Source organism: Vigna unguiculata, chromosome 9 (assembly GCF_004118075.2).
Source record: "Vigna unguiculata cultivar IT97K-499-35 chromosome 9, ASM411807v1, whole genome shotgun sequence".
In the NCBI taxonomy this organism is placed as follows: Eukaryota; Viridiplantae; Streptophyta; class Magnoliopsida; order Fabales; family Fabaceae; genus Vigna; species Vigna unguiculata.
The window spans coordinates 27,844,267-27,865,228 of NC_040287.1; the positions used below are offsets into that span (position 1 = coordinate 27,844,267).

Here is a 20,962-nt window from a genome sequence, read left to right on the forward strand (position 1 = left end):
CGAATTTAAACGGCGTCATAGAAAATGACCAAATAAAACATGAATTGCGAAAATGAGGATCATTTTAAATATTTGATAAAAATGATAACCATGTTAAACATTCAATAAAAATGAGAATTATTTTAAATATTTTGTCAAAATAAAAACTATTCACAACTAATACTACGAATATGAGGACGAAAAATGTATTTAACTACATAATATATTATAAACCATATCATTCATTATATGCGTGCTATGTTGTTATTCTGTTTGGGACACATCAACACTTAGAAAAAAGAAAAAAAATACTGCAAACAAAGTCATACAAATCTACAAAAGTTGTTAACAAGAAGAGAACAGATCAGAGAGAAATCTATATAAAATTAAAGTCAAAAACTGAAAACTGAAGAGTAAAAGACAAGTGTCAGGATTAAATTAATAATTGAACTAATTCAAAATTATTAACACTAATAGTGACCACATGCTATTTAAATCTAGAGATTAATCTTTCCAATTATTCTGACGAGAAACTACCAGAACATTATAGAAACTCAATCCGATCTTTGCGACGCGACGCGACGCCAGCGATGGGAGCGTCCACTTCATCGGAGCAGAATGTTTCGGAGGAACAGAACGAGGCGGAATCCGTCGCAGCCTCTACCGGAGCTTTTCCAATGCTTGAGAAAGCTTTCTCCAAGCTCGCCAATCCCGAAACAAACGTCGTTTCTTTGGAAAATCTACAGGTACTATTCAAAATGCATAACAACCTTATCGTTTCGATCATTGTTCTCTTTTTTTTTTGTTCTTTTCTAATTGATGACGTGTAAGCTCGTTGTGTTCAGCAACGCTTTAATTTGGCTCGAGAAGGTCGAAGTTGTTCCGGAAGCAACGTGCCAGATTCGTTAACGGTGATGTTGGATCACCTAGGCTCAACCCTAGTGAATCAATTTTTTGTGCCCGATAAAGAAGGAATAAACTGGGTTGAATTTGTTAAGAGTTACAACAAGTGCTGTTCGAGGGTGTCCTCGTCGGTGTCGCTAAACATGCTCTTGAGAGTATTCGTGGCTGTCTCAGAAAGTGCGAATGTACCTACTCATTTGGAGTTTGAATCGGGGGATACTGATTGTAAGATTAACGGCCACCTTTTTCCTAGGGACGTGTTTTTGCTTCTTGCCCTGTGTTGGGCTCTGTCGTGGGGTTCCAGAAACTTGAAGGGGGAAGGGAATCCAAGCCTACCGGATCTGAGTCATTTGGTGTTGTCAGTGATCACATCGTGTGGTCAAGTTGAGGGTGCTTTCGATGTGTGGGATTGTGATATCTCGAGCTTGGAGGTTCAGCTTCCTGCAGGGAAGTTCGTAACGTGGGTTATGAGTACCGTCCCCTGCCTCCCCGATTGCTTGAGACTGTATTTTGATGCTAGACTGCAAATGGCAGCAAATGATGGGGTAATTTTTGTGTTTATGTTTAATGGCTTGATCATTGTGATTTTTTGTCTTATAATTACTACGTTGGGTTAAGTTTTTGTTGATTTCTTTGCTACATGAGACATGATTAATATCTGCCACTCTGGGTTGATTACATGGATTGGAATTGGCTTCTCGTTTATTTGTACTAAATTCTGATGTGTCTACAAGTTACTCAATTTTGCTTTTTCGTGCCCGTGTTTAGACTTTTCAAAAATTCAAGTAAGTGCAATTGAAAACTCAGGTGAAATTTGTTATTTTGAACCAAGCAGAGGCTTGTTACACACTTTCTTACTTTCAAGGACTATTTCAACTTTATTTTATCGATGTATTGGAATATTAAGTAATTTTTTATTCTGTTTTCTTCTTGAAAAAAAGAGAAACTCAGCTGTGTTTCCATTGAATAATTTAACAAAATTAAGCATTTTTCCTATAACTTCACTGCGGTATATGACAAAAGTTACACATACTAGTTGAAGCAATTATGTTCATTTCTAATTGATTTTTCCTTTGTGTTTGGTAAGTTCAGTTCTCTTTTCTTCTGATTAATGATTAATACAATGTCCTAGAGAATTATACGACATTGTTCTACTGTCTGAATGCTGAAAATTCTTAGGTTTGTAATCATTGGTACAGTTATTATTCATTTATCATGTATAAAGAAAAACGATGTAATTGTCAAATTATTTCTCATTTTCATTGTTATTATTATATAGATTCCTTTGACATTTCCAGTCTGTTTTTATTTCTTATCATATTATAAACTTAAACAATTTGGGAAAGTACTCTCGTTTGTTATGTAGTCCTAGAAAAATATGCTGCATATGGTTCCTAGATGTTGTAAGATCAAATATTCTTTGACTGAATGGCAGGTTGAATTGGCATCCCCTAATTCCTCCTCTGCTGGAGATATTTCATCAATAGCTGCACATCATTATCTTTTGACCCAAGGAAGGGCATGGGCAATTTCTATCACCAACAAAAGTAGAGTAAGTGAAGAGATTTCCGGCGCATTTATAAGCAATGGAAGTGGAATTGATGATAACCTTATTTATAGGTTTGCATCACTGACCCTCAATCCTATTGTGCTTTAATAGATCTGGACACTCGTTGTCAGAATTACCTGTTGGAAACAGAAATGTCTATTGACATCAAACATCTATTCTGTTACAGGTCATCCACTCATGGAAGAGGCCTTGGCCGATTTTGGTCCCATGTTGAAGGTTACAAAGGTCCTTTGTTAATTTTGATATCTGCAAGTTCAGGAGAACCTCGTGAAGGAAATTCTGTTGATAGGAAATGGGTTATAGGTGCTCTAACACATCAAGCTTTTGAAAGTAAAGATATCTTCTATGGAAACTCTGGATGGTTATATTCTATTGGCCCAGTGTTTCACGTGTTTCCACCTATTGGTAGGTATTAGGCGTGACAATGTTCCTTTTCCTGTTTCCTCTCTTTTGGCGGGGACTGTGACCAAATTTTTTGAAACAATGAAACCAATTACGTATGTTACCACTGACAGGTAAGGAAAAGAATTTTGTTTATAGCCACTTGCGTCCTACTGGTAAAGTTTACCAACCGCACCCAAAGCCAGTTGGTCTTGCATTTGGAGGAACTCCGGGAAATGAAAGAATATTTATAGATCAAGATTTTGCAAAAGTGACTGTTCGCCATCATTCTGTTGACAAAACTTACCGGAGTGCGTCCCTCTTTCCAGATCAGGTATATCTATTGCTGAATGAATATACTGGCAGTGCTATTATAAAACATGTAACCCGGTATCAATTAATGCATACATAAAAAATTGCTGATTCTGTACGTTCTCTAATGTAAACATTTTTAAAGTCATCCTAAAACAATTAGTTATCTTGTGAACTCTTCCATGCTGGCATGCTGTAATTTTCCTGTCATTATATATCATGGCAATGCATTCTATATTTGGCTGATGTTGAAAATTGAGAAACATTTGAGAGTTTTGGTTAAAAGAATCACGGCCATTAACCAATAAAAAATTGAACTTGACTCGACGATTCCATTTATGAGCTGTTGTTGGCTTATGTTTCAGGGTTTCCTACCCGTTGAGGGTATAATTTCAGAAATTGAAGTTTGGGGATTTGGAGGGAAAGAAGCGAGGGAAGTGCAGAACTCTTACAAAAAGAGAGAAGAACTTTTCACCGAGCAAAGAAGAAAAGTATCTTACCTTGTCTCGTTGTCAGATTAGTTGTTACAAATATTAACTTAGATAAATCAAACAGCAATAACATTTTTGTCAATTATATTTTGTAGGTTGACTTGAAGACCTTTGCAAATTGGGAGGATTCACCTGAGAAAATGATGATGGACATGATGTCGGATCCAAATGCTGTTCGAAGGGAAGACCGCTGAGTTGAATCACTAATGTTGCATTGCATTGCTTAGTGACAGGCACAAGCGTGTAATGAATTTCATGCTTTATGTTGTGACTGATCATTATTCTTCAGACTTGTGATCCTCAAGCGGTTGTACAGAACACAGAAAAGGTGAATGTATATTAACAAATATATGGGGTTTATGTATGTTTACTGTATCGTTTTCAAATGGGATAGAGGTATCGCATTAAGAGTGTGAGATATCCCTCTTTTCATCGTTCCACACCATTATGTTCGTTTACATGTCAAACGAGAAACGTGGCTGATAGTGTGACACCCAGATTGCAGAAATCGTCGAACAGCCTTGTCCGGTGTATATTGATAAGTGGAAATTTTAGGACCGTCATTGGTATCCAGCGACATGATAGCCTTTCGTTTAAACTTTATTTTACCTTCTGAGTAAAAAATTCCTATCAGGTAATAATTGTGTAATTTGAAATCAACAATTCATCACACCAAACTTTTGTAATAGCTGTTTATTAGTATGTTTGATATTGCCACATTGTTTGGAATTTTCCTTTGACGTTTCATATCAATGGTTTGCCCATTTAAGTGAACGAAATCTCATCGTCTACCCATTAGATGGTACCTGGAGATGTTTTCAACTTACACTGCTGTTTGGGTTATATATATATATATATATATATACACACACACCAGGAATACAACACCAAAGGATTAAATATCACAATAAAAAGCGTTATATAGGCCTGCACAACTCTAGGCCCATTGTATTGAAACTAAAAAAATAATTTTTCTAAGCACACAAGTTGCAAGCAATAAAGAAAACAGTACAAGTTTATACATATATATGTATATATATATATATACACTTATCCAATGTCCAGAGAGGGAAAACAAAGATGGAAATGAACGGCAATGATGACATTAACTTCTATCGATGATTTTGGTAGCTTTGAAGACAGCGGCTATAGAGAAAGATCCTGAAAATTATGGTGGTATTGCTGTCATGTTCTCATCACCTTTCTTTGTAGAAAACTGTGCCAATAAAATTCATCGACAGAGGGGCGCTCCACTGCAACACAGTGAAAATGGTTCACAAATAAACTGATGCGCACAGGAAATTGAAAAAAAAAAAAAAAAACATGTTAAATAAATAAAAAAATGTGCATAACCTGGATTTAAGTGTAGTAACTTTGAACAAATATCAAGACAGTCCGGATCCAATCCTGAAAGAATAAGTTGAGAAAATGGAAGACAGTTGCAGGATATGATGTTTTTGAGCACCTGAAATCAGCATTTTGCATTAGCAGTGATCAGGGACATATATATTTTAATATTAGTAGTTCAAATTGATGGTGCTACCTGAACACTATTTTTGCCATTAAAAGGTGGGTATCCATTTAGAATCTCAAAAAGAATAGCTCCAACACTCCACATGTCTGCCTATATGAATGAAGTATATTTGAGTAAACAAACATAACATAGGTAATGTTGAAAGTAAGAGCAATTTATACCTTGTCATCATATCTCTGGAACTGAAGAACTTCTGGAGCCATGTACAACGGAGAACCACAAACTGTCTCAGCATATTCACCTGGGCGCACAGTCCTCCACATTTTATGAAAATGCTGTCAATTTGGTGAGAGTAATAAATGGAAAACAAAATGAATAAATTGTTTTCCTGTCCCTATTCATTTCCCGAACCAACAAATTACCTCGAGAGACCAAAATCGGCTATCTTTAGCTTTGCATCATCCTCATGGCTTGATAGCAAAATGTTCTGGTTTAACAATAGCACCAAAGCAAACAAAATTTGCTACTGATCTCAAAATGATAGTCACTACAGATTGATTATCATCAATAAGAGAATCATTTTCCATGCAATTAGAACAAGCCATAATAGTATAGTTTGAAAAGTAAGCAGTAAGATAACTAACAAAACATATAGACGAAAGTAATTAATCTGAAATAATCCTTTTCACATAAATTCCACTGTGAAGCATTTTGAACAAAATTAGTAACAGAAACTACTGAAGCTCTTTCCCATTTTTGAAAGTGTACTGAACCCAATTCTATGTCCGGAAAACAAACATCATATTCCTACCTCCGGTTTCAAGTCTCTGTGAATGATGCCGTGAGAGTGCATTACTCTGAGACCAGAGCCTGCATCAAACTTCAGTTCATGTTATATGCCATCAAATGCAGTACTTCAACAAACCAAAAATGCAAATAAAAGTTACCAAGCTGGTGCATGAATTTTCTGGCCGTTTGTTGTTGAACTCTTCCATGGCTTCGAATATAGGAAGCTAGGTTCCCTCCGGCACAAAACTCTAGGACAAGGTACACACATCCATCATCCTGACCACCAAACAAAAACAAAACAACAAGCTTCAACCCTCCCAACAAATAAAGTCATAATCTTTTCAGTGTATTCCGTTTCAAAATAAAAATTAACAAAAGGGTTGCTAAATAAAACGGGTAAAAAGAATCAGAGCAACGAAAAAGGGAAATAAGTGAAATGGAAGGGGAAAGAAAATAGAACCTGGAAGAAGTGAAGAAGACGAATAATATTGGGGTGGTTAACAGAGGACAAGAAGTTGATCTCGCAATCCAAACAAGCCTTGAGGCGAGGGTTGAGTTTGGAGAGAAAGACCTGCTTCACCGCCACGTCATCGCCGGTTTGTCTCTGCTCCGCTCTCCACACTAAGGAGTATGAACCCTCTCCGATTTTCGATTTCAGAAGATAACAGAGTTTTCCCACTCCCACCACCTTCACCAATTTCTCTCTCAATTTCCCTTCGCATTCCATTCCTCCTCAATCCCACATATTCACTGCAAATTTCTGACCCTTCTTTCTTCTTTTCTTCCCAATCATGCTCCGGTACCACTAGAAACTTCTAATTTTGGAAAACACAAACTACAAACTATATTGTCATAATTTTAATTTTCTTTTCCATCTTGCATCCAAGTATTAAACTTTAGTATTTTTAGGGTGTGTTAGGAAAGACCACAGCAGAATTGATTCTATTAAATCGATTTGGGTTTACAGGTAATGACAGAGAAGCTAAAAAGAGTTAATCTTTCTACTCATTCGGAGAGAAAAGATTTGAAAAATATTAAGTGAAGGAAGTTGAGTAGGATAAAGAAAAGATTGTAATGTTGTTTGGATGGAGGAAAATATATTATAATTTATGTGGATTTTATTGAAAAGTTGTGTATAATGTGATGAGGATAATAGAATAAAAATTGTTTTTAATAAATAAAAGTAGATGATGATATTTTATTCTTAAGAGTAAGGTGATATAAATTTAAACATAAATAATAAAAAATATATTAAAATAAAATTGAAATTGTTATTATAATTAGAAAAAAATTTAAAATGGAAAAATGAAATTAAAATTAAGGCTTAAATATACATTTGGTCCCTATTTTTGTTGATTTTATTCAATTTGGTCCCTATTTTCGTTTTATGTTCAATTAGGTCCTCATTTTCGTCAAATTGTGGTCAATTTGGTCCTTTTCACTAACGGTGTTTAAATAGTTAACGTTTTTGAACAGTACATGCCACGTGTCAGCTCCTGGTTTTTTTGATTTTTTTTTAATTTTTTTTAATTTTTTTTTTAATTTTTTTTAATTTCAAAAAAAGTGTCCACGTGTCAAGTCACAATTGTGCCACGTGTCAATGTCAGTGCCACGTGTCAATTTCTGATAGTATTTTTTTTTGTTCAATTTAGTCCCTATATTCGTTATTTTTGTTCAATTCAGTCCCTATATTCGTTATTTTTGTTTAATTTAGTCCCAAATTTTGTGAAAATAGAATCATTTAATTTTTAAAATTGACATTATTATTACTTATTTTTTAAATTTAATTATAAATTATAATATTTAATTGTTAATTGAATATAATTCTTAGATTCAATTGTTAAATAAAATATAATTATTTAAATATTATTAAAATATAATTATTTAAATATTATTAAAATATAATTATTTCAATATTATTACAATATAATTATTAAAATTTTAAAAATATATATTAACATTTGTAAAATTTACATTTAAATTTAAAGTATTTAATATTTTTATTGCATTTTAGATATTAAAATCTAAAATATTTTATATGTAAATGTTAATTTTACAAATATTAGTTTATTTTTCTAAAATATTTTGAATATTTAAAATATTTTTATATATCAATTTTAAAAATATTTTAGAATATAAATATTAGAAAAAAAATTAATAATTATATTTTCATAATATTTTAAATAATTATATTCTATTTAGAAATTAAATATAAGAATTTATTCAATTTATAATTAAATTTAATAATTTATAATTGAATTTAAAAAATAATAAATTTAAAGATCAATTTTAGAAAAGATATTAATATAATTTGTATAAAAGATATTAAATTTAGTGTCAGACTAAATTGAACAAAAATAACGAATATAGGGACTAAATTGAACAAAAATAACGAATATAGGGACTAAATTGAACAAAAAAAATAATACTACCACAAACTGACACGTGGCACAATTATGACTTGACACGTGGACCATTTTTTTGAAATTAAAAAAAATTAAAAAAAAATTAAAAAAAATTAAAAAAAATTAAAAAAAAAATCAAAAAAAAAATTAAAAAAAACCAGGAGCTGACACGTGGCATGTACTGTTCAAAAACGTTAACTATTTAAACACCGTTAGTGAAAAGGACCAAATTGATCACAATTTGACGAAAATGAGGATCTAATTGAACATAAAACGAAAATAGGGACCAAATTGAATAAAATCAACAAAAATAGGGACCAAATGTATATTTAAGCCTAAAATTAAATAGAATTCTTAAGAATAATAATTACTTTTAATAAATATAATAAAAATTCATAATAATAATATTTATTATTATTATTATAGTTATTATGAATATTATTTTATATTAATATTAACTATAATCAGTGGCGGAGGATCACTGGGGTAGGGGTGGTCATGGCCCTCCTCCCCTCCCCCACAATTTTTAATTTTATATATATATATATATATATATATATATATATTACTTTCAATTTTTCAATTTTTTTATTATATATAACATATAATAATTAATAAAAATTAAATGAGATATATTTTTATTTATTTTATAAGGCATAATATTTAATGTTAATAAATATTAAAATATAAAATCAAATGTAATAAATAATAAAAATATTTATTAAGATATTTTTTATTTTCTTTCTTATTATATTTTTCATTTTTTCACAAGTTATATTGATTTCACATTTTTACATGTTTTTTTTTCGTTTTGAGAAAAAAAAAACAGTTAAATACAAATTTATTCTTTTTTTCTTTCATTTATCATTTGTAAAGACAAAAGGTAACTCTCTGGCATTACTTGATAGTGAAATATTTGTTTAATAGTTAATATTATTTTTTACCTCATAAGCCTTATATTTATTTTTATGATTATAGGAAAAAAAATGATTGTACTATGTGTTTTTTCATAATCAGCTTTTAATGAGAATTGATTGTCATTGATTTTTTTTCTTTTAGTAACTTAATTTTTATTTTTTTAATTAAATTATGATAAATTATTTTTTAATCTTAAACTTAAAAAAGAAATAGGTATATTGATGAAGAATAAAAAAATAGATTTATTTCTTAAAAGTGATTAAAAGAAAGCTATTGGTAAGATGAAATCAATACAAATTCAATATCTTAACTTTATGTATCCTGAATCATGATACAAATAATCATATTGTTCTATTAGAGAAACATGTTTTATATTAATATTTTGGAACATGTTTATCTTTACATTGAAAAAGAAATAGTTAAAAATTTTAGTTTTGATCAATTATGGATGAGTTCAAAAATCTGAAAAACAAAGGACAATTCTTTGTATATGTGTGATTTCTTTTGTAGATACACGATTATACTAAATTATTTATACATTTTTATTGTGTTAATGACAATAATTAAATATATAAATTTTGAACTTTGAGTATATTATTTTGACTCCCCCAACATTATTAGTCAAGATCCGCCACTGACTATAATTATTATCATTGTTATTAATATAAGAAGGCTTATGATCTATTATGATAAGAAGGCTTCAAATGTGAGAAGTCTGAATGGAAATTTCAGTTAAGAAAGTATGGTACTATAGTCAAATTGAAAGGATAAGCTGACAAGAAATAAATCACAACAATGATAACTTGAGGAAAGAATCGATTCTATTATCAACATATGAATGAGAATTGATTCCAATCTACAATATGAAACATATGGAACTGATTTTAGTAATACCATGACCGATTCCAGTCTCTTTGAATCACCCAAAATTGCTTTTACCATCAACAGAATGGATTCCACACCTTTAGGAACACACCCAAAATTGATTCCAACACCAATAAAATTGATTCCACACCCTCAAAAACACAACCAAAATCGACTATAGCTGCTATTTGACATACTTAGAGTCGATTTCAGCCCTTGTTTAACACCCCGTAATCGATTCCATGCAAACCACAATATATTAGAATCGATCCCATCTCCCCAAAATCGATTCTAAACCTTCCACATGTGAAACCCATCATTCTCATACATGCATTTCCTCCATTGTTCGCCGATGCTTGCATTCAACACTAAAGTGAAGGATAGTTAGGTCTTTCACTACTCTTTGCATAGGACATCCTCTCATATCTCCTCCTTCATGCGTAGATGGTTCATTCCTTCCCTCTTACAAATCCTTGCCTCCAAATCGTTGCAAATCTACTAAAACAAACGTGTGACCCACTAGAAAAAATGCATCCTTACACACCCGTTTTAACACAACCATTCCCTAAAACAAACACAACCTAAAACTTGCTTCTATTAATGGTGTATTTATTTAATGAACTATGTGAATGAAATGAATTTCAAAAAGAATTTCAACTTACTTTTATGAGTGTGATTGCATCCATATAACCTTTGAGTTTTGCAAAGGATGCAAGTCACTTTCTCAAAAGATTAAAAGTCTAAGTATGTTTTTAGACATAAAATTGAAATTTATCTCTATATGAAACTTTGATATATTTTGGCTCTCAACAATGACGGAACTTGGACAAAAAATTTAAGGATGTCAAATTAGATTTTTTGTATATAATTTTTTTCTCAACTTTAGCTAATGTAGATGCATTTTTTTCATCCTTTTATCACAAGTCTTCCTCTTGAAAAAAACAACAATTCTTTTATTGTTTATCGTGATTTTTCTAATATAAATTTATTATCTCTTACCTATTTAGAAAAAGGATAAACTTATCATCGTCCAATGCTACATAATAGACAAAGTTATTATATATAAGAAGGAAAACATATTACTTAAAAAATAAATAAAAAAATACCAAGATAGAAAATGAAGTTACTTATAAAAAGAAATTTATTTTGTAAAATGTTATTAACTCTTCAATTTTATCATGGTGCAATTTAATTTTTAAAAAAATTGAGAGTGAAAATTAAGATAAAAAGGAGAGATGAAAGAAAACAGAGGTACGAAAAAGAAAAAAAAAAACAAAAAAAAAGTTAAAGAATTTTTTTTCAAAAATTAATATAAATAATATATTAATATATAAATAAAATTTTAAAATATAAATATAATTTTGTAATATATATAAAAATTAAATTAAAAAGATTTGGGGAAGGTCTAACTCTTTTTAGTCACACTAAAGGTCCATCAATATCCTCAAATTTTAAAATAAATAAATATAATTCTTTAAATCTAATTATGTTATTTTTTATATGTTAAACATATTTTGTAATAAATATTAAAATAAAAATATATTAAATAATATAAATAACTCAACATTAACTTAAAATATGTATAACTACCATTCGTGACATATGACACTTTCTCGTGCATTCTCACAAAAAGTAGAAAAAAAAGGACATTCTTTTGAATTTCTGACACGAGACACAAGAACAACCCCTTCATATTACACTAGATTATATATCTTATTAATTACGTGAGTGAATTATTTCAATTAATAATTAATAATTTAATTGAAAAATAAAATTAAAATCATAAATATAATTAATATTTCTAACAAAAAATAAAATAATTAAGTAATAAAATAATTTGTAATAATAATTTAATTTAATTTTTCGAAAAAAGTATAATAAAATTGCAATTAATAGATATGTATTTAATAATAATTTAATTCAAATAAAACTAGATTACAAGATTAACACTAACTTATATTATACATCAAATATATGTTCTTCAAAAGTAAGTTTTAGTTTCGTTTTATTAATTTTCTTCGTGCCAAATTGTTACATCTCTCTTAAATCATTGCAGAAACATATATCGCATAGTTATAATTTCTGTTATTTGTGAAGTATTTTTCTACATCATTCTTTCTCTGACAAATAAGAACATATAATAAAAGTGAAAAACAATAGAAGTACCTTTACTTTTGCATTAAAAAATTAAAATAATATTGTGAAGTAAAGATATATATTTCAAATAATCATATATATATATATATATATATATATATATATATATATATATAATTTTATAAATCAATTTTATTATTAAATATTGTTAGAAAAATATCCGTACAATGCACGGAACAAGATTAGTTAAAATATTTCTAATCTCATACGTAATTTGTCCTATACTTTTCCACTTATAAAAGTACCAAGGTTTAGAAAGAAAACAAAAATTGTATCAAGAGGCCTAGTGGAATTGCTTATTAAACAATTTTTTTCCTCTTCTAATCTCAATTTAATAAATTATCACAAACGTTTTTTTTTTTCATCACAAATTTTATTTTATATGTAATATTTCTCTTTGTATTAGATTTTTATTTTGGATCAAATATGTTTTTAGTTTCTAGAATTTGTTGCAAAATAAGAATTCAAAATTTTGATACATTTTGATTTGATTCCAAACTCTAAAAATAAATGAATATGTCATTTTAACTCAATTACGTTAAAATTTATTGACGTATCAAATGCATCTTGTACTAATATTTTATTTATTTACATTATTTGACAAGTTATCACTTCAAAATATATAGAAAAACACGTTCAACATGTCAAAAAAAAATTAACATAATTTGATTAAAATGATTATACTCATTCACTTTTAAAATTTAAAGAAAAATATATTAAAAGACAAATTATAATTTCAAGTCAAATTTCAACTAATAAAAACATTAACCTTTTATTTATTACAAACCCATAGGTAGTTTTGTTCCAAGCCCTTGCAACTCCGTATGTAGTTTGTTCCAAGCCCAAAAGACTAGGCTTGTATTTGGTATTAGGAAAACAACAAACATTTACAAATAAATTACAAAATATTGTATGACGTGGAGAGACTAATTACCTTGTGCCACATTTATTCTCCATGTCCTATATTTCCCTCATTTCAAATATTGTTAACCATTGCTAGATGTAGGGTGATCATTCATTGAATTTTTAAAGATCTAATCCAAATTTATTTTAGATCCAAATAATTGGAATAGATTTTAGATCCAAATCCCTTTTTTCGATACAACTAGTTTGGATTTTTCAAAAATTCAAATAAAATATTTGGATCAAGATTTAAATCAAGATCCAAATATTTGGACAAGTTCAAAATCTAAAATACATCTTTTTATAACAGAAATTTCAATTGAATTTTAGTTAGGAATGAGTCGGTCGAATTTCGGCTAGTCCGACTTGGCCGAATTTCGACTGGGGCCGACTTGGCCGAATTTTGACTAGGCTGACTTGGCTGAATTTCAGCATGGGTTGACATGACCAAATTCATCCGGAGCCAACTCGACCCACTTTAGGCCAGACCAACTCGGTCGAATTTTGGCTGGGGCAAATCGGCTAAAATTGGACGAATTTCATTCAAGGCCGACTTGGCCAAATTTTGATTAAGACCAACCTGACTGGATTCAGTCGAATTTCGGCCAAATTTGGGTCAGGGCTGCCTCAATCAAATTCGGGCTAATGCCGATACAACCAAATTTGAACAAATACGACCAAATTTCTTCTAAGGCCAACTCTTCCAAAATACGGTCAAATTTCGACTAAGATCAACTCAGTCGAATTTGGCTTAATATGACCAAATTTTGTTTGGGGTCGACTTGCCCGAATTTTGACTGGGGCTGACTCGACTATATTCGGCCAAATTTTGGTCGAGGCCAACTCGGCCGAATGCACTAAAATTTCGATCGTGGCTAAATTCAGCCAAATTTCGGTCGTTGTCAACTTAGATGATCTCGATCGAATTTTGGTTGGGATCGACTTGATCGAATTTAATCAAATTTCGGCCAAGGCCAACTCAATCGAATACAACTGAATTTTGATCGGTAGCAACTTGACCGAATTTGATCGATCTTCAATCGAGGTTGATTCAGTCGAATTTTGACTAAGTCGATTCGACCAAATTCCAGTCGGGATCGACTCATCTCGACCTTCGACTTGGATTAGTCTGTCTCGACCTTCAGTCTGGGTTAGTCCATCTCGACTTTTGATCTGGATTAGTCCATCTTAACCTTCGTCCAACCTAACTAAAAATTTAGATTGAAAATTTGGATTAAATAATTTGAATTTTCCATATTTAAAATTTTAAATACAAATAATTGATATCCAATCTAAAAAATATATAAAATATAAATTAAACTGAAATCCAAATTGAATAAAAATGATTGGATTTTTTATAAAATGAATCTTAAATTCAATGGATTAGATTCAACAAAAGTGAATCGAATCAGATGGATTTTTTCCCATCCTAACCGGCTTGTTCATGTTTTTCTGCCATCTTTTCATTTTATGGCTGAGCTGGTTTTATTACCTTAAGCATTTTTTAGTTTTTATTTTTGTTACCACAAATGTTTCTCCGTGTGACACGAAACGGCTTGATGCCGATGTTCAAGATTTGGAAGAGAAGCAAAATAGCAAGAAAGTTACGGTTTATAACTTTTGCTTACTTTTTTTTATCTGTGGTCTCTTCTTGTATATGTGTTTTTTCATTCCATCTGATATTTGATGCGGGTAAGTTGAATGCCATTTCAATATCTAAATTTCATTTTTTTTAGTTTAAAAATGTATTAAGATCAAATGACTCCTGAAATAAGTTTTTGACTTTTACTCCCGTTCATAACTTTTTATAAAATACAAAACTCAACTCAAACTTTGTAATTATTCATGATTATGCAACATTTTCCTATATATATTTGAGATAGAAATAAGTACATATACACTGGGAAATAATTCACTACTCTAACTTTTGAAGAGAATCTAATCAAATTAATATATTCTAAAGCTTAATGTATTTAATCCATTTGGTTTCAATTTCTCTTTCTCTACACAAACACATACACTACAAGAGAAATAATTTTTTACGGAGGTTATTTTTGACATTCCCGGCGATTTTAACCTCCACTAAAGGCATTATCCACGGTTTGGTTTTCCCCTAGAAAAACTAGCGTCGTTAATGGATTACTGGCAGTTTTCAGCAACTCTTGGTAAAGCAGTAATTACCGGCAGTTCTGGAACCCCTGTTATTTACTGGCGGTTCTAGAACCTCATCTACTTACCGACAGTTTTGGAACCTACACTACTTTCTGGAAGTTTTTCAAACCTTTTTAGGGATCCTAGACAACTACAATTTGAAGCTAATATAATTTGGCAAAATAGACTATGTTTGTGTCCCAACCTTTTTCAAATAATCAAAGGTGGCTGAAGCCAAGCCAGACAAACAGATTTGTTAACATTCAGTTTAAGTAGTTCATCAGAACCATACTCCAATACCCCTATATCACTTAAGAGTTCACACTAAAGATAAATACATTTCTTTCTTCAATCTTTCAAAGTGTTTCACATTCCAAAAAAGATAATATATTAGATGTAGTGATTAATGATTAAGAAGATTCATTGAATACTTATAAATGAAAAAAAAAGTAAAAAAAGTTATAAAAAAATACTATGGATGTTGTGAGGGTAAAATGATGGTATGTGCATCACTACTCTAAAATTAAAGTCATGGAATACCTACTTGGTATCATTTGTCAGGTTATTCATCTTGAATAGCTTATTGCCATAGATGCTGGTGCTTTTTATTTGGTCTTGTCTAGACAATTTTCCCAGTGCCATAACATTAGTAGTGCTAGCCAACATCTCTGAGATTAGATCTACCTCGTTCTCATAACCAAACTTGTATCCTACATCTAATATTTGTTTGGCATAAAAAAAACCATGTACAGTAGACATCATCATTTGCTCATCATACCAACTCTTTGTGGCTTCTTCAAAAAGTGTCATTGGAGGCTCCATCATACCCTGCACATTATTGTCATAATTAAGGTGTCAGTACAATATAAATGAAGAAAAGTACATTTTAAAACACTTACACATTGTTTTGGTTGGTGATCACAAAACAATAAGTCAGCTTCAAAAATTAGATCGGTCAGCCCACTAGTAAGTTTAAGAACTTGAATAACATTCTGTTGTTCTTGGCCGGCATCCTATCCTAAATCCTTTCGACATGTACGAAGTTCCCTCCACAATTCTTGTACCATATCCATTGGTATCGATGGACTAGAGTCAAAAGACTTTGAGTTTGATGTAGAATCAACATGACTGACTATACGCATCTATGACATTACTCATAGTTTTGGTTTTTGTATTCCCATCTCTGAAAGTTTGCACAATTGCTTTTGTGAAAGAAGATTCTAGAATTTCAGGATTTGCAAATGGATAAGAATTTGGTGGCAATTTGTTTGAGGATTGACAAAAAGTGAAAGTGGTTTGTGTCAACTCATTATCAAGAGAAGATACTTCTACTAAACCAGACACTATTCCAGTCATTGGCTTTATTCCACTTTGAATTGTTGCCTCAGGAACGAATATTGGTCCATGTAAACAGGATGCATAAAATGATTTATACGTTTCATTTAAGCATGCATCATAAGCAGTTTCTCTTTCCAAAATTGAACTAACCGGTTTGGAAAATGATGTACTTGGATAGGCTTGATTCATTTGAAACTTAAAGAGATACTCACTATTGCTTTCAAGGGAATGTCTCTTTTAAACTTCCTCATGAACGCCAAACACTAGGTGAAAATATAGTTTTGATGGTTCTGATGAAGTTGGAAGTGAATGGATATGTCTTTTGCGACTATCTCTCCAAACACTAGGTAAAAATATAGATGCTCTTGCTTTGAGTTTGAAAGCCAATGTCTCTAAACTGGATTTGTCAAATCCAGTTGCATTCTCCATCATTAGGCTAGTCAATTTGGGAAAGCTTAAGGTCTTGCTCTAAATTTCTTAGCTTCAATCATTGTATTCAAAGAAGGATCATCAACGTTACTTCTGGTATAGATTATAGACAATCAATTGTCTTTATTCTGATGAGAAAAAAAATGTAGGATTGAAAATATATAACTAAATCAAAAAAGGAAAATATGGTTATAAAGATTTATGTTAAAACATCAAACACGCAGAGGAAAAATTGAAAATAATAACTTGCGAGAAACAATTTTCAAAATGTCAGGCATATGCTTTAACTAAAAAAGAAAATAATAACTTTATAGGCTTTATAGATTAGTGTATCTATATATAGTTTTCTCTTCCAATTAACAAAATATAGGCATGTATAAAAAGCAGTACCAAGATCAAGAAAATAAAGAATGAATCAATAACATGAAAATGAGTAAGTTTAACAATATAAATGCCAGAAGAAATAAAAATAGCATCTTGGATGGCGTTTTTGTAGCCTAACACAAATGAGAGCTAAGATTTCAAATCTTTGGAAATGTAAATAGAAGGATACTATGGAAACACAACTCTTACTGTCATAATACATGGAAAACAAGGGAATCTAAAATTATATGCAAGAATTTTTCAACTTCAAATCTGACTGTCAAACAAACAACCTCTCACTCAAGTAGCATTAGGAATCAACTTCTATTCATCCATTACTAGTATCAGTGAGTTTGTGACTCATGTCATTACTCTGGAAAATATAGAAAATGAATTCCTAGTACAAGTAGTTTTAAATTAGGAGCAATTGGATGCTTGAGTCATTGAGTGGATAATGATTAACACTACTCTTTGAAAATTTTAAACTAGAAATGTATGTTTTTCAAATTTTATGAAATTTTAAACACAACTACAAACTAACGTGCGACTTATAAAAATCTGATTTCAACGAATAAAGATGGAAAAGGAAAAAAAAGAAGGCAGAGTGTGTGAATCGAGATGAACAAATCTAAAAGCAGAGAATTTGAGGTGAGCAAAGAGGAGTACCTAAACAGAAGTAGGAATCACAGGAATCACATTCCGATTACGATGCACGGTTAGCGTTGTTGGTTCTCAAGTGAGTATTCACCAAAGTCCCACATTGGGTAATGTGAAGAAGAGAGTAGCAGAAAAATATTATAAAAGTAAAGAGTTGGTTTTGGATTTGTCACCACAACTCAATAGGTCTCTTGGGTGTATGGGGGACTTGGGTAGTTGTGTGTCATGGGAAGGTTTGCAAATTTTGCCAAAAAAATTGCCCTATGAAGGGTTTGCAATTTTGATCCACAAAAAATTGCGCTATGAAGGGTTTGCAATTTTGATCCACAAAAAATTGCACTTGGGGTGATAATACTTATTGTTGAGTTTGTGGATGTAGGCCTTGAGGCGCTGAATCACGTTAAATTTCCTGTGTGCTTTTATTTATATTTTTTCTGCTCTTATTTTGGGTGTGCTTCCGCTTGAAGAGATTATTATTTTTAGTGCGTGATTTCCCAACAGTGGTATTAGAGTTGAGGTTATGACCAAGGGTTTCTAATCAAGGGAGGAATGACCAAGGGTTTCTAATCAAGGGAGGAAGAGGAGTAATTTGGCATACCAACCAGAATCAATGTCCTTTGAAGAGAGTGGAGTTCATGTGTGGTGAGATGCTCCCAAATTTACGGAGGAGGTTGCAAATGGTGCTCATGTGGCGTAATGAGTGATGTACCATGGAGATCTTATCTGTGTGATTCGTGGTTTGCGACACGTGCATGGAGGAAATGCTGTACGGCTTACAGGTATGCTTTGGTTGTTGAGTCCAGTGGACTGCGATGTTTGGTAACGTTGAATCTGCATGGTGAGGGTGGAGCTCGAAATGTCCAATGGTGGTGTTTTGCATGACTCACGCGATGCTTCGTCAACAGTGTTGCGTCGTTGTGTCGTGACAATGTCGTGGCTTGACCAAGGTGGCGTCATGATGGATTCCCCTTGAGTATTAGTGAATTGTTAATGACAAACATGTGGAAGTTGTCGACAACGAGTTTGATGTGAAAAAAGGGGAGGGTCGATGATGAGGAAAGATTGTCATCGTTAATGAGTTCGTGCAAATCACCAGTGACAAGAGTGGTTCAAGCAGATCTGTTGGATCACTAGTAGCAAGAGTGGTTCAAATATATCTGTTGGTGGTGTGTCAAATGTTTGTTCCATAGCATGTGAGACTTTTGGTGAAGGGAGGATATGTTGGTTCTCAAGTGAGTATTCACCAAAGTCCCACATTGGGTCATCTGAAGAAAAAAGTAGCAGAAAAATATTATAAAAGTAAAGAGTTGGTTTTGGAGTTGTCACCATAACTCAATAGATCTCTTGGGTGTATGGGGGACTTGGGTAGTTGTGTGTCATGGAAAGGTTTGCAATTTTTGCCAGAAAAATTACACTATGAAGGGTTTGCAATTTTGGTCCACAAAAAATTGCACTTGGGTGATAATACTTATTGTTAAGTTTGTGGATGTAGGCCTTGAGGCGCCGAACCAGTTAAATTTTCCTGTGTGCTTTTATTTATATTTTTGTTGCTCTTATTTTGGGTGTGCTTCCGCTTGAAGAGGTTATTATTTTTAATGCGTGATTTCCCAACAAGCGTTGCTACTTGACATTGGCAAAATAAGTGGGTTAGGGTAAGAGTAAACGAAATTAAAAGAAGAAAATGAAATTGAAATCAAAATCAAAATCAGTGACACAGGAAAACGAAATCGAACGGAGTGATACAAGGAAATGAAATCGAAATTGAATGTAAGGAGATGAAATCGAAAGAGAAAGACCGATTGAGGGAGATGAAATTGGAAGCGAGAAAAGATCTTCTTTACCTGAGAACGTTGTACAGGCACAAAGGAGAACATGAAGAAGGGTGTTTTTCTTCCCTAAGGTAAACACACTCACAACGAAAAACTGGTCGGTTCTAATTAAAAATTTAAAAAAGAATCTAAAAGAGGAAAAATAAAAAAGTCTATCCAAATTTTCGGAGTTCTTAAAAAAACCACTGTCCCTTAACACGGGTTTCTAAAACCTCCTGTATCTACTATTTACCGGAGGTTATTACAATTCTCATGTATCTACTAATAAACCCCTACTATAATAAAGCATTTTATAGTGATATATAATATTTATAAATCTCATGTATGTGTGGAACATATATTTCCATGACTGATTATGTGTCTCTGTTGAATAACTCTTGCAGATCATGACTACTTTCTCTTTCAAAGATTTATCATCATATCTCAAAGCTTAAATACCTGAATGCAACCTTAACACAAGCCTATAAAACACAATTGATCAACTACAGAACTACAGGCATTACAATATTTGGAATCCCACATTACAATATTTGGAATCCCACATATTGAGCAGCATCTCATCAATCTTCTTCAGAGTCTAAAGAAACTGTTGCACACATCCCAAATTTAGAATAACCACTCCACTCCATTTCCGTATGCCTGCCACACTGCCTCGTGCCAACGGCTCTAACCTCCAAAGTTAGCTCAACACATATGCTTCAATTAGCATCAAAACATACCTACACAATTGCTTCTTATTTTTATTCTGTCTTTTGTTATCTTTTCTCATTTTACTTTTTATTTCTAAAAAAATATTTTTGTGGTTTTTTAATATAATTCATCTATATAAATCTTGAGTGTTTGTGCTCTTTCTAATAATCATAATAATCATATGTACAAAGAAAGTCATTATGATATGGAGTTAAAACTTTTATTTCAGAGTAAAATTGAGCTTTGGTTAGCATTTTATAGTGAAAACTTAGGAAAATAATGTGACATAAATGCTGGGGTGATTTCCACCTTATTGATTTAGTAGGGTAAAATAAGGAGATGTGATAATTGGAAGATAC

At 31.5% G+C, this 20,962-nt stretch overlaps 2 protein-coding genes across 2 annotated transcripts; one reads left to right on the top strand and one right to left on the bottom strand.

Annotated features, from left to right (window-relative positions):
- Positions 1-487: 487 nt before the first annotated feature.
- On the top strand, positions 488-4,313 carry LOC114163139. Its single transcript, XM_028047257.1, has 7 exons — positions 488-725; positions 825-1,427; positions 2,318-2,502; positions 2,619-2,857; positions 2,968-3,167; positions 3,511-3,636; positions 3,732-4,313. The coding sequence occupies exons 1-7, from the start codon at positions 570-572 to the stop codon at positions 3,828-3,830; spliced, it is 1,608 nt and encodes a 535-aa protein (XP_027903058.1). The 5' UTR covers positions 488-569; the 3' UTR covers positions 3,831-4,313.
- A 203-nt stretch (positions 4,314-4,516) lies between these two features.
- LOC114163140 (serine/threonine-protein kinase ATG1t) lies at positions 4,517-6,960 on the bottom strand. Its single transcript, XM_028047258.1, has 8 exons — positions 6,360-6,960; positions 6,058-6,175; positions 5,922-5,980; positions 5,533-5,597; positions 5,332-5,425; positions 5,180-5,260; positions 4,990-5,101; positions 4,517-4,889 (listed from the first exon to the last, which is right to left on the bottom strand). Exons 1-8 carry the CDS (start codon positions 6,624-6,626, stop codon positions 4,822-4,824), a joined length of 864 nt encoding a protein of 287 aa, XP_027903059.1. The 5' UTR covers positions 6,627-6,960; the 3' UTR covers positions 4,517-4,821.
- Between the last annotated feature and the right edge of the window lie 14,002 nt (positions 6,961-20,962).

Coding starts and splice junctions, on each gene's coding strand:
- LOC114163139 (XM_028047257.1), top strand. CDS start 570: ATGGGAGCGTCCACTTCATCGGAGCAGAATGTTTCGGAGGAACAGAAC. Junction 2,858..2,967: donor TCACGTGTTTCCACCTATTG/GTAGGTATTAGG, acceptor TACCACTGACAG/GTAAGGAAAAGAATTTTGTT. Junction 3,637..3,731: donor TCACCGAGCAAAGAAGAAAA/GTATCTTACCTT, acceptor TATATTTTGTAG/GTTGACTTGAAGACCTTTGC.
- LOC114163140 (XM_028047258.1), bottom strand. CDS start 6,626: ATGGAATGCGAAGGGAAATTGAGAGAGAAATTGGTGAAGGTGGTGGGA. Junction 6,176..6,359: donor GTCTTCTTCACTTCTTCCAG/GTTCTATTTTCT, acceptor TTTGGTGGTCAG/GATGATGGATGTGTGTACCT. Junction 5,426..5,532: donor GCCGATTTTGGTCTCTCGAG/GTAATTTGTTGG, acceptor TAAAATGTGGAG/GACTGTGCGCCCAGGTGAAT.